Raw genomic sequence first — 14117 nt, forward strand, 5'->3', positions numbered from 1 at the left:
AATGTCACATTGTTGGATGTTGATGTTGAAAGTGGTCGACTTGTCAAACAAGGACATAAACTTATGTAGAAATAATCGCTGTGAGCAAAAAGCACTGGCTTCAGACCTCTCTGAACGCTCAGTTTCCAACAGCCCAAGCTGACATCAGCTTGTGACGGATTTCTTCATATGAACATCTGCTCCATGCACAGCTCACAAGTTCACTGCTCTACTCCGCTAACATTATGGTGTATTTCCATTGTTATGGAGGTTGCCATGCCTAGTCATGACTCCATTACACAGCAGAGCAATGTAAAATAAGTTGTTTATCTGATGGAGGCTGGTTGTCTGCAGCTCTTCATCAAACATCATCATCAGTGTGACTGCTTCTTCTTGTACTATTCTTCCCTGCATTATTTCTAACCAATCTGTTGAACAAATATCTCCATAAGTTGTTGTCGCAACTGTTTTTTAATGCCAATGAGGAAATTCTTCACAAAAAAAAAACTTTTTTAGTCATTTAAAAGATTTTGTTGAAGCAGTAAAGCAGTAAATGTGGGGTTTGCATCTGCGGTAAATTAACACAACTCTGATTTATAAACCTGGCCGATCAGAACAGATTGGGCACATCAGAATTGTGGCCTTGAAGAGACAGGAGGTCAAATGGACTTTAAAGAGACACATCAAATATACACACTGTAGAGTGTTTTAACTGTCCATCATGCAAAGCTACTCTAGTGGAGTCCAAAAATAAAAATGTAGAGCTGGAAATGAGCACAATAGTTCCTCTTTTAGTAAAAAATGAGAGGAATGCTCACAATACACTCAGAATGAACTAGTGGTCCACTGAGAGAGTGCAGGCCACCAGTTGGGAACCATTGGCCTAAACCTTACTAGGTTTCTGTTGTCCTGTGCCTTTTATGCCCAAATTTCCTCGCCAACCTCCTCCAAATGTGCATCAGGATATCACACTGGATTCCTGGACATAAGTTATTTATTTGACCTTTATTACTCAAGTCTACTCCTGTAATTCCACCAAACCATGACCAGTGCCATTTTACACTGATCAAACTCCCACATCTCTCACTAACAATATACCAAACCCCTATCCGAGATGACCTATACATGCTCCTATCTCTACCACCCCTCCATGCAGTATGGACTCCTGTCACTCCGGTTGGGTTTCTTCATACTCCCAGTTTATGGTGAGTGTTTGATATCAGGGAGGACAGACAGGCTGGACCAGTGTTAACTCTTCACCACCACCTTCTCCACTTCTTTACAACAGGTCTGAATGTTTGACAGCTCTTTCTTTCAACATTCACCCCCTTCTTCTCTTGTTCTTTCTGTATTTTTTGGCAGATCAGACATTCTGACCTGTCTTTGTCCTCTTTGTTTGTTTCAGAGTGTGCGTCTATCAAGACTGGATGTGTGTAATGTGCCCGTGGTGGACTATCCGGCCCAGTCTCTAGCTAAAGCTCTGCTGACCAGCCGGCTCACAGTGCTGCACCTTCACAATGCCCAGCTCAGTGGCATGCCACTGTACACACTGAGTATGACGTACACACACACACACACACACACACACTGACTACTCACACTACATTGTGTTTGGGGTGTGTTAATGTGTGTGTGTGTCCTGTGGCCAGCAGGACCAGATTTTGACCTGTGACCCTCTCTGCAGGCCTGGACCAGGATTAGAGGCCTAATCTCTTACCTGTCACTTTACACACCGCTGCACACATCTATAAAGGCTCTGGCAGCCAGGACACACACACACACACACATACACACACATTTTGGAGGAACGTATTGTCTCTTGAACAAAGATATAACCTGAGATATGCACACTTTTATTTTATCTCTACACAATCACACACTTGTTAAACTGACTTGTACACTTCTAAAATGTGCACATTGAGCCCCATTTGGACAGGATCTATTTTTTTAGGGGAGCTGGAGTGATTTTAAGATCATCTGCCCTGGTCACTGAGATTAATCCAGTCTGGAGCATGTATGTGGGTAATTGTTCACCCCTAATTACAGCTGTAATAACCTACTATTTTTCAGTGAACTCACTGTTCCTCCTGTAATCACCATCCAGACTGATGTCTTATAAAGTGGATCATTTTGCTGGGAGAGCTGCTTGCCCTGCCTTGTCTAGTCTGATAGGTGGAACACATTAACACCAACATACAGGCCTTTTTAGGAACCAATATGATGACCCACCAGGACAGCTGGAGACCCTATAAAAACTCTTAAAGTGCACAGTTGTAATGTAAGCCACAGATACTGCTCTGTTTTTAGCCGATATATGTTTATATTTTTAGCAAATTGGCTCCATTAAAAATATGAATTATACAAATTATTATAAATTATCTATAGAATTATCAGTGCAAGTCACACTGAATGATATAGATATGTATTTCATATCTGTGTGTTCAGATTTGGAGTTATGACTCAGAGAAAGATTTTTGAAACTTCTTCACCTAACACAGAATGTTTGACTCAACTCTCCGGCGCCCCCCTGAGACGGATTTTGCCTTTCTCCTGGGGCTTGTCCTCCTGAATGTCTGATACAGACCAGATCCTTCCCCTGTTATATTAATCCTGGCCAAGTGGGACTTTATTTTGTTGTATTTTTTTTACCCACAAAGTATTGAAGTGTCATTTGAAATGTTCGAAACAAGAAAATGCAGCAATGTCCATCCTCTCTGAACTTTATTGATTGGCTGCTGTTGTATTTCTCAGCAGTATCTGTAGTGATGGAGATGTACCATTACAGTACTGGATGAGTACACACACATATAAATGTACTCACCACTGGAGAACACAACACTCAGAGGGGGGTTGAGTGGTGTTCATGGCTGGACTTACACACACACACACACACACACGGATAGGCATGTGCAACAGGGTTAGTTCACATTAGGCTTGAGCTAAATGGTGATTTAGCTAAAAAAAATACATTACATACGACAATTACTTCAGAAAATAATAATTTCCTTTTACTTTCTTATTACATAACCCAGTGAGGATCTTAATAAAGGCTGTTCTAATTCTACTACATGATCAAATGTACTAGTGAAACAATCTCTGTCTGCTTCTGACTTTTCTCTGGGACAAAAAGAAAGCAGTGAACACGAGCCTCGCATCCCCTCTCAGCTGGGAGCAGAGAAAGACCCAAATGGACGCAGTATGCTGCCCACTCTTACCCGACAGCAACTTGCTCCTCCAACATCTTCACTCGCTTCCTGGATCTCTTTGATATTTTAGGGTCTCACAACCCCTCCTCCTCCCGTGCTCATCCCTCACCCCACCCCACCCCAAGCTCTCTGCCTTTGCCGAGCCTGCTGCCACCTCCCTTTCCGTCCCGGCAGGGGTTCCCAGCTGAGGATCATTGCCTTCGATCGGAGGGGCCTCTGATTGCGGGATTGGGCGCTCGCGGTGGAGTCGACCGGATCAATCCTACCGATTCCACCATTTGGTTCCCACTGTGCCTGATGACAATGTTGGCATTCCACATGCAGCCCAACAGGCTTGATCAAATCTGCAGCATCGATCTGGATGCAAGGGCAGCGAGGGCCCAGGCAACACCAACACATAGTACAGTACATATTACACAAATACACAGGGGATGCCCACACCACACACTTTACCATTACACATAAATTCAAGCAATAAGAAATCTATGATAAAGCTCTGTAATGAAAAGATCCTAACAACAGCGTATACTCTGACTTTTTTTTAAAGAGGGTCTTCAAATTTGGCAAGTGTTTCGTAAGGTCTCCTGTGCTGAGGAGTCACAACTCTGCCTCAAACAATGGCTTGTTCGTGTTAGAAAGGCAAAGGAGTGTCACTTGATCTTTACTGGAGTAATTGCAGGAGGCGGCAATTCCTGCTGTGCTCTCATTTTCATGCTCAGATTCACTCACCATCAATCAGTCTATCACAGTTACAACCCGGAGGATCGATGTTCCTCTGAGGACGTACAAGTACAATGGACCATATATCTAATGTCAGTTTGAGAACATCTATGTGTCTCAATTGGGGTAAAAAAAGGTTTGCATCCAAAGTTGAAATAGCACATTTCCTTAGTCCTACTCCTACTGAGGAGGTTGTAGACAGCCGTGTGCCTTCTCCGATTGCATCACCTTCCATTATCCTCTCTAGTTCCACCATCCTGCATGCAGGTGCCTTGACCAACCAGTAGGAAGCACTAGACAAGCGCCTGGTCCCCAACATGGCTTCCCACGAACAAATACTGCATTATTAAGATCTGGGGAAGAAATTTAGAATTCAGAATAAGCTCCAAAATCCACTGTTCAAATGTTATAATTCAGGTATTTTAACATATGTTATGTCATATGTTAAAATAAAACTGTGGAAACTGTGGGTCATGCTAACCCGTGTGGAGTATATAAGGGCAAGTAAAGTGAGACTTGCAAACCTTTCAAAGTAGTTTTACCTAAATTATGTCAAAGGTTTGTCCCTGAGTCCAACTAAATTAAAAAAATAATTAGCCTCCTGTGCTACAGTAGCTATTAGCGCTATCTGCTAATAACTTTGGGCCTTGTTCCTGATATTCTGAATTGAACATTCTCTTTTGTTGTTATTGTTGTTGCTTTTAGTCGGTGCGCTGAAGTCAAACCGGGCTCTACAAGAGCTCCACCTTACCAACAACCTGCTGAACAGTTACCAGGATGCCCTTCAGCTAGGTGACATGCTACGCTACAACACCACTTTACGGATGCTGGAGCTTAGTAACAATGCTGTAGCAGATGCTGGTAAGATGCTCATCTTTGTTATAGTTGTTATTCAAAGCTGTGCAGTGCAAAGTTATGAAGTGATGAGTGCTGAATGATGCAGGGACATTTAAAAAAAAGGATCTATAATAAGTCGATTGAAGGGCAAAAGAGGTGTTTAGAGGAGGTTATAGCTGTTTTTTGTACTTAAAGGTGCAGTGTGTGGAAATTAGCGGCACTAATGGAACACAGGGTATACACAGAGTATAAAATTCCTAAGTATGTTTAAAATAGTGTACAATACCATGACAATAAGAACCATTGTGTTTTCGTTACCACACAATGAGCCCTTTATATCTACATATGGAGCCCACCATATTTCTATAGTAGTCCAGAGTGGACAACCCAAATACTGACTCTCTGACATGCTTAGAAGGGGAGGGGTATTCAACTTGTTCCAATCTACAACTTAACCACTAGATGCCCCTAAATTCTACACACTGCACCTTTAAGCTGTTTCTTTATGCTAAGTCTTTATTAATTAACACATTATTGGATTGTTGTGCAATGTACACACACAGAAAGATAAAAACACCAATATAGTTAAATGGTATAACTAATTTTCTCATCTCAGTCACTGAAAGAAAGCAGAGGTGTGTATTTCCACTAATGTTGCACTGTTCTTTTCCCTTGAAACAACAGAGAAGCATTCCTGAACTTCAGTCACATTGTGTTAACAGGAGGTGCAGCTAATGTGTGCAGACAGTAAAAGTGTGACACATAATCTTGCTAATGATTAGTGATGATACTTATAAGCACATATCAACCTTCTGTAGTTACTGGAGCTCAAGTCCAAAGTGGCACCGCAGCAACACTCCCACTAAACATCTGTCAGTGCCATTTAGCTTACAAAAAACAAACACGGCCAAGCAATAAAGTTGAACACGTTCTGCTAATTACCATAAATTAATGTTGTTGGGTTTTTTTCATTATTATTATGCAGGCTTGGAGGAGCTGTGTGATGGTCTGAGGTGGCAGACGGCAGGTCTGAGGGTCTTATTACTGAGGAACAACCAGATCACTGCAAAAGGCATGGTCCATCTGGCCAAGGCGCTGGTGAGGATCATAACACCAAATCCTAATAATACCAACAGTCAGCATATAAACATGTTCTAATGCTAAAGGAGAGATATTTTCTTTAAAGCAAGTCAGAAAACAGGGCTTCATTTGCAAGTTTTTTTCTACCTTGCCAACGAGCTGATGTCAGTTCATCATACACGCCCTATATAGGATATAGCTGAAAAGTAGATATTTAGACCAAATAACAATGTGTCATGATGTTTGTAGTGCTGTATGTCTACAGTCATTCTCATTGGGATATTCAGAAACATGATCCAGGCCTGTTGAACAATGGAAGGACCACCCATGTTGAAAAACCATATCATATTGCTGCAAATTAGTGCAGCAATATTTCGAGTTAGAGCAGAAAAGCTGCTAAGTGCATTCAATTATGAATGTAGATTTGAATTTGAATTCCTTACTTAAGCAACATCTAGGGGTAGTATCAGGAATGTGACTGTGGTAGACAGCAATGCATTTTATTAAGGGATAGAAAACACTGTACATCTAAGACGGTACATATCACAACACAGATTGTTTCAATCATTCATTTACTTTCTACACATTTACTTTTGTGCTACTGATTTTAGCTGTGGTTGGGTGATTTGATGTTTGCTATCTAAACTATATGGCAGCATTACTCATTCCTAAAATAAGCGTGTTACTTGTAAATCCAGGATAAATTAATCATTAAATAATTCTTTACTCTTAAGATTGGAGGAAGTTGGCCTTTACATGGTGTACTGAAGGTGCGTGCTCTAATAGAGAGCTGAAGTAAACTGGAACTGGATCCCATTTGTAGAAACATAAATAACCCTAACCCTAACCTTAACCCTACACTGAATGTAGTACAGTACATTGTACAATGTACAGAGTCCATTTGGAGTATATTAAGGTTCTTCGATTAGTAGTTTGGATCTATGTACAAAGTGCTGGAACCTGTTTTCTCTTCTTCTTCTTCTAGCACTCTAAAAGGTTCAGAAGAAACTCTAAATACTATGCTTCAAACTGACTAGTCGTACACTGTGTCATTTGAACACATCCAAAGGTGGAATTGTTTGTTCCTGTTCTGAATGGCCGCACTTGAAGGTGACGTGTGGCGACCACTATGTTTAGTCTCTCCAAACATTCTGTCTTTTGTCAGTTTTTGTAGTCATGACATGTTGAATCATAAAAGGGGAATCATGGTGAAATTATAGAGATGGCTGTGTAAAGAATTGAAAACAAGAAAGCCACCTGGCCAAACGCTCAATGATAATACATTGTCACTTTCAGATTCTCCATTTCCAATCTTACACTGTGGAGAATTTATCTTTATTTTTTCTCTGACCATGAAGTGAAAAACAACCCTGTTTGCTAAACTTCATCTGATGCCTTTGTCCAACTGATACCTGCTTTCCTCTACTACTCTACTATTTCGGAAATGAAGAGTGCCGGGCCTCATCCAGAGAATTCCCCTTCAGAAAAGGTCCCGCCTCCACACGTTTCATTGCACAGTCCTTAATAACATGCATTCCTTCTGCCTGATTGGCAGCATAAACTGCACCTTCCTGTCATGTGAGTGGCGATTGTGGAAGTCAAAAGGCTAGAAATTAAAGGCCTGTCTTTGCGCACACACACATACAGTACACACTTCCCCTGTCTCCTCCAGTGCTAGCAAAAGAAGGAACAGTTTGATTAAATAATAGATGTGTGTTAAGGAGGGGTGCTCATGCGGCCTGCCAGTCACAGGGATAAGTAGATGTCCTTGCAGGCCATAATGATGATAATTAGACCCGTAGCTGGTCGTGTCGAATATGATGAGGAGGAGAGCTGTTATTAACCTTTCTGCTTGGTGTATCTGCTTTTCTTCTCTCTGCCCTCCTGGCTTGTTGTCTTGTTGAAGGGCTAAGACAAGGGGGACAGATGTGGGCCAAAATCCACTTGAATTTTGAGTTTTAGAGTCACCTTTCTTTGTTCAAACAACTTAAAAAATGAGGTGAATATGTCATGCGGGGCCTCTCGTTTTTTCCTATTTTACTTGCCGCCACTGCCTTTTCTTTTCTTTTTTTTTTGTTTAAAGCCAGCATGTCATGTGTGAAAGCATACTGTGTTTTTTGGTGCTTTCACACTCCTACCCCCCATCAAACTTCTCACTCCAACCCTCCCGTGGTTTACGTTTGACAGGCTTCAACCATGCTTGACTCTCACACACTCTCAACCACGCAGTCGCCTCTTTAATTGTCTGGTATTATCCCTCGTGCATATCCATTCGAGATGCTCTTCCTCCCTCTCCTCCTCCCCTCTTCACCGGAGAAGCTTCTCGCCACGCGTTGGATGTGGCGGTGCCTCTGTGTGCCGCGACTCAGCAAGGAGGGGGGGGGGGGGCCCTCTCGAGTGTGTTTGTTGTCACCGCGGTGCAAATTAACTCAGAAGAAGACACTCTCCAGGTCTGTCGGTTGCCTTCCTGGCTTCCTTTTCCGCCCCCGCGCTCCCTCTCTCTTCAGAGCAGTGACCAGAGGAGTTTAACAAGGGTGGCGAGGCGAGGGGGCAACCAAGGAGTGGGTGGCGCGTTCCTCTTCAAGCTGTTGGGCAACACGGGGGCCCCTCGTGCCCCAGACACCCCCAGCTTTATGCGCCAGCTAATCAACCTTCAATGCTAATGTGGCTCTGGAGAGTGGAAACAAAAGTTCTGAGCGTTTAACATGAGAGGAAACATTTTTGAGAAGGAATAATAATCACCGCATAATAATAATGATAATTAAAACTTCTCAGCCTTTCCACACTTACTCGCACAGTGAATGTGGCACATGGCACAGAAGACAGAGGAGACTAAAGATTCAAAAGATTCATTGTTGAGTTAAGATTCAGAAAGTGATTAAAATTCTTCAGTTTTTAAAGATTAATTTTTAGTGGGGTTTTTTGCCTTTATTTGACAGTCTGTGGAGAGAGACAGGAAACACAGGGAGCCATCAGGGCACACCATATTCTTCAGTTTTTTGGCTAACAAAAGTTCTTGGATCCAGTTTGAATAGTGTTTGGACCAACTTAAGAACTGAGATGAATGATTGAATCAATGTGACCTCAGGATCTCTGTGTTACAGCCAGTGCTGAAGGTCTTGCAGGTCCTGGATTTGGGAGAAAACCTCCTGGGGAACGAGGGGATCCAGGTAATCAGGGAGCCTCTGATGCTGAACTGCTCAGTGCTGCAGCTAGGCCTGGCCCAAGCCAACATCACCTGTGAAGGTACACCATAAACAGGAGTTATTCATAAAGTTAACAAATAATAAGAAGTTTAAATTAGTAAGTTTATTTAAATGTTTTATTTAGTAAGATAATTTAGTCAAGATTAGGTCCAGTAGAAGAATTGAGATTTAATATTTTATTTTAATTGCTGTTTTTTATATGTATTTAAACTTGCATTCATCTATATTTTGGCCACTGGGGGGCAGTGCAACAACCTGTAAATACAAGAATAACCTCACAGTATAAAGTGAGGGAAACCTTATAGCAAACACTCACTCATAGACTAAACTATTTAGGGTAGCTAACATGTAACATACTAAGCTAGCCTGCTGACCATCCAATGTTAAATGTTGTATTTGGTGAAGGTGCCGTGGCATTGGCCGAGTTCCTCGCTGAGAGTCGTCAGATTCAGCAACTGGACGTCCGTCAGAATGAGGTGAAGGTTGGAGGTCTGATGGCCTTGTGTCTGGCACTGAGGATAAACCAGTCTCTTGCTAGCCTGGATTTGGACCACATACAGGAGCAGGTAGGAGGCACAGCTGTAATTAGGCTATGTAGTTACAGATCTGGTCTCAAATAGAACTCCAGATGATCTTACACATGAGAATGTGTTTCTAGGTGTTTTCGGCAGCATATGTGTAAAAGTAAATGGTAAATGGACTACTACTACTACTTATATAGCGCTTCTAGTCTTTCCACCACTCAAAACACTTTTACACTACATGTCACACGCATTCACACACATTCATACACTGATGACAGGAGCTACCACACAGTTTGCCAACCTGCTCATCAGTAGGGAACTAACATTCATACAAACATTCAAACACAGTTGGTGCAGCCAATGGGAGCAATTTGGGGTTAAGTGTCTTGCCCAAGGACACATCGACATGTGGACTGGAGGAGGCAGGAATCAAACCAGTGAAGTAGTTGTAAAACATTTTGTGTCTCTAAAGGGAGCGCTGTGAAATCTGTCAGTGTCAGTTGGGTCTGAGGACAACACCTTTGAAAAGTAATATAACCTGTAGTTGGAGGCTAGCAGCTTCAGGTTACATTAGCTGCTACTAGCATGACACAGCAGAACCTCTGAACCAAACTGTTGAGTTGTAGGTAATGTACTGTAGGTGCCAGGTTTCGACACTTATTTTGATTTTTTGACTAACTTTTGTGTCCCATTGAGAGTCGGACAGCGTTGTAGGATGCAATGCTCAATTTTTTGAATACTCTTTGAGTCCCATCAGCATGTGCTGTTTAACTAATGGTTGCTTCAGTAGTTCCTGTAGTTCAATAGTCAACAATATGGTAGTTATCCTCTTCTTAGTTGACTGACTGAGCCTTTAGTACACGACATGGCTCACAACTCCTAAATATGCTAATTATGCTTGTTCTTACACATGTTCTTACCATCAACTGGATTACTTGAGTGTGTGAAAACATTTCCACAGTCATATTGACTTATGTTGTATAACAGCAGGATATTGACTTCCATGTTGCCTGGTGTTAACAGTACAGACTACTAATGGTGCTGTCGTAGTGTTTTAACTGCTACCAGTGCTTCTATTAAAATGTTCCCTCTGATTAAGAATGAAGGGATGTTGTTTGACTTGAAGATTATGTATCCTCAGCATCCTGTCTTTGGTGATACATATGGTCACAGATTTGTCACTTGGAAACACAAGTAAGTCATTCCTGTCTCAGTTCATCAGTGATACTTGTTGGGTTTTTTTTTCCCTCTCTCTACCTTCCATGGCTGCAGAGGCCCGAGGAAAACGATGCCATAACTTTAATACATGCCCCTGCTGGATTCACAAAATAATTACCCACACTTGCCATCTGTTTGTCATGATTTTATCTCTGCTAACTTATTTGCATATTAAAGCATTAATTAAAATCTCCAAGGAACCGAATGCTTACTTTAAAATTAACTCTGAAGGCGATCCGTGCACAGCCTCCAAAGTTGTTTTATTTTTGTTTGCAGTGGTTTTTCTGTTTGTCTCTGTGTTGTTTACACGATTAAGTCTGATTTTTTTTCTCTTTTTTTTATGAAATGTCTCCTCTGGCTAAAGTCAAGCGGCAAGATGTGCCAGATTTTTTGAAGAAGCAGCTTTTTAAGAGCCATGACGCCTCTGTGAATGTGTATCATTAAAGCCAAAGACTACTTCTTCTTCTTCTCTTTCTTCTTCTTCTTCCTCCTCACTTTGCACACACGCACCGAAGCCTCCATATTGGCGGCTCTGTTTCTTCATGCTCCTCTAAGCCACCGAGAGACATGATTAGCATTTCCACCATTGTTGGGAGTTAGTGTGGCTCGGTATTTTTTAAGGGAATGGTAATAAGGGAATTTTTAAGCTCTGTCAGGTTTTGGAGTCACACAGCTGGGATTTGTCTTGGCGTGGCACATCCAGGTGGGAGGAGTGACGATTGTATTAAAAAGCAAATCTTTCCATCAGAAAACAGCGGGTGGCCAGATCAAGTGTTCTCGCTCAGTCACATTCCCCGGGTCGCCTAAGGAATACGTGAAAATTTCATTCTTGTGAAGGGAAAATAAGTGTGGGTATGAATGTGAGCGAGTGACGAAGGGGGTTAACGGCGAGCACTTTGGAACGTGTTTGACAGAGTCGCCGATATGGAGTTTGTGTGTTCATACATGTGCCTTTTGTATGTGTGTGTGTGTGGTTTTTTTTACATCACAACGCGGGTGGTGATTGAGGATGCGCATATTTAAAAGGCGAGAAAAAGAAGGTGGCGAGAGGGGAGGAAATCTGGGTCCTCTCGTCTTTGTTTACAAGAGTCTGATTTTTCATGTCTGTTGCCACGCTGCTCCATTTGATCACTGGCCTGTTTGCTGTTAATTATTAATTATTTACCCATCTGAAATATTCATGCACCCCTGGCCCTAGTGGAAAGCAGCCTTTTTTCCGAGGGGCAAGTTCTCTCTGTAGCCATTGCAAGGTGGAGCTGTTTATACATCCTTATCAGGGGACTCTGTCAACCCAGCTAATGAACTAACCCCCCCCCCCCCCCCCTCTCTCTCTCTGCCCGGCACTCTCTTAATCGCGGGGTCGGACGAGGGAGCCTCTGCGTTCTGTTTACCTGTTTGATGCTCCAATATTTGGCTTTGGATTTGGCCCGGCGCAGGAGTCCCGTCAGCTGTTCTCCAGCAGAGGAGTTCAGTGATAACACCGCAGAGTGTCCTCTCCTGAATGTCGCGTGTCAGCAAGGTGTAGCTGTTAGAGAGCAGGTTGTCTCGCTGAGTGATAATTACAGCAGCATGGTGTGTGTATGTGTGTGTGTGTATGTGTGTGTGAGACAACAGGAAGGAGGTTCAGCTTGTTTTGGCGGTCCTGTGGAGGGGGGACAAGAGGAGAAGTTGTGGTTCTTTGAGGGAAAAGCAAAAGGACAACAAAGTATTTTAATGTTTAAAGGTTAAAGACAACTTTATTTAGAATTTGTTGAAGCATGTGTTACAAATATAACAAGCACATGTACACACAACCAATCGTCATCTTAAAATACTCTACTGAGCCTTTCAGTTTTCAAACTACCAATGGTCACCTTGGATCACAAGCAGTATCTACTATATAACACAATCAATATCTAGTAACACAATCAGTATTTAGTATAGAACACAATCAGTAGAGTTGTAGGCCCCTATTGAACCCCCTGTTCCTGTTACCTATAAGTAACCATCAAGAGTAGTACACATGCACCAATCAGTAATCCTCTGCAGCTCTGCTCTCATAGTAAAGTTGTTTTTTATATTATATATGTATCTACGTATATATCCCTATGTTAAGTGTTGCTGGAGTTTTTACCTCTTCACACTTCTTTCTTCCTCCATGCACCTTGGAAGTAGTTGCCAGAAATCCATTCCGAGCTTTCCTGTGCATCAGTTTGTGTTTACTGGATAAAATATGCATTTATTTAGGAATATGCACCATACAAGAACATCAACTGGAATAATTCAAAACTACCAGCCCTTTTACAAGTCAGGCCTAAAGCCCACATCATTTCAGTGTTCGTTCATGGTGCATATTCTCAGATCATTTTGCAGTTCATCAAATTACTCCAAGCTAATTACCACACAGTGAGGCCCTGGAGTGATTGTCTGCTTTAGTGTCAATGTGATATTATTCACTTATTTATTTATGAAGGGCTATTACTAAGAAACACGTCAGATGGATATATACAGTAAACCTTTTTATGACTTTGTATTGTATTTGTTGTGTTTTTGGATTTTCAGACATCTACAGTCATTGACTTGCCTCCTGTCTAAAACACTGTATGTCAATGATTTAACAAACATTATTTGATTTTGCACTAATTACACTGTATGAAAGGACTGGTAGACTGTTTTTCAACCCAGGCCTTAGTTACATGTTAGATGAGACTAGTGTCGGTCAGTTTGAACTCTGCTGCAGGTTTTCTAACTTGACTTCATTCAATATAAAGTTATATATATTCAACATATCTGCAAACAATCTTCTGTAAACTCAAAGTGCTCTTAATGAACATACTGTATCTGGAAAACCTTTTGCACCCTTGGCGAGGTCCATCACTCCACCACATCAGTCCAGACTAAAATATTCTAACTGGTTGACAATGGAATTGAATTTGGTCCAGATGTTGAAGGGCTCCAGAGGCTGAATTCACAGACATTGGTGTTCTGACCTCTCCTTTAGTGCCACCAATCAGCTTGTTCAATTATTCCAGGATTTATCTTGGCATCTACGAGAAGAGTTGGCAAAAAACTTTGTATACACACAGTCACGGTTTCCCCAGAATGTCTGACTGTTCGTTTTGTGCCACCAGCAGGTTGACATTTTGGGTTTTGGTGATGAAATGTCTCAACATATGTAGCGAAGCTTACGAGCTACGCCTCACGCTTCCAGCCTTCCACTTGTAGACTCCGCATCTACCTTCCCAAGAGGAGGGAAGTTAGTATTGTCACTTTGTCACTCCCTGCTGTGCTGAGCAGAACTTCGGAGGTTACTATCAGCCCTTCCAAGCATTGTTTCGTTGATGTAATGCTCACATAAAGACTGTAGA

General features: G+C 41.9%; 1 protein-coding gene across 1 annotated transcript in view; it reads left to right on the forward strand.

Annotated features, from left to right (window-relative positions):
- si:dkey-288a3.2 (protein phosphatase 1 regulatory subunit 37) overlaps positions 1-14117 on the forward strand; it is a 65372-nt gene that overhangs the window by 23751 nt on the left and 27504 nt on the right. The window contains exons 6-10 of the mRNA XM_053335215.1: positions 1385-1532; positions 4611-4766; positions 5728-5840; positions 8927-9068; positions 9434-9594. Coding sequence (XP_053191190.1) covers positions 1385-1532; positions 4611-4766; positions 5728-5840; positions 8927-9068; positions 9434-9594 — 720 coding nt within the window. The remainder of the gene's footprint in view (positions 1-1384; positions 1533-4610; positions 4767-5727; positions 5841-8926; positions 9069-9433; positions 9595-14117) is intronic.

The sequence above is a fragment of the Scomber japonicus genome, chromosome 16, assembly GCF_027409825.1.
Source record: "Scomber japonicus isolate fScoJap1 chromosome 16, fScoJap1.pri, whole genome shotgun sequence".
In the NCBI taxonomy this organism is placed as follows: Eukaryota; Metazoa; Chordata; class Actinopteri; order Scombriformes; family Scombridae; genus Scomber; species Scomber japonicus.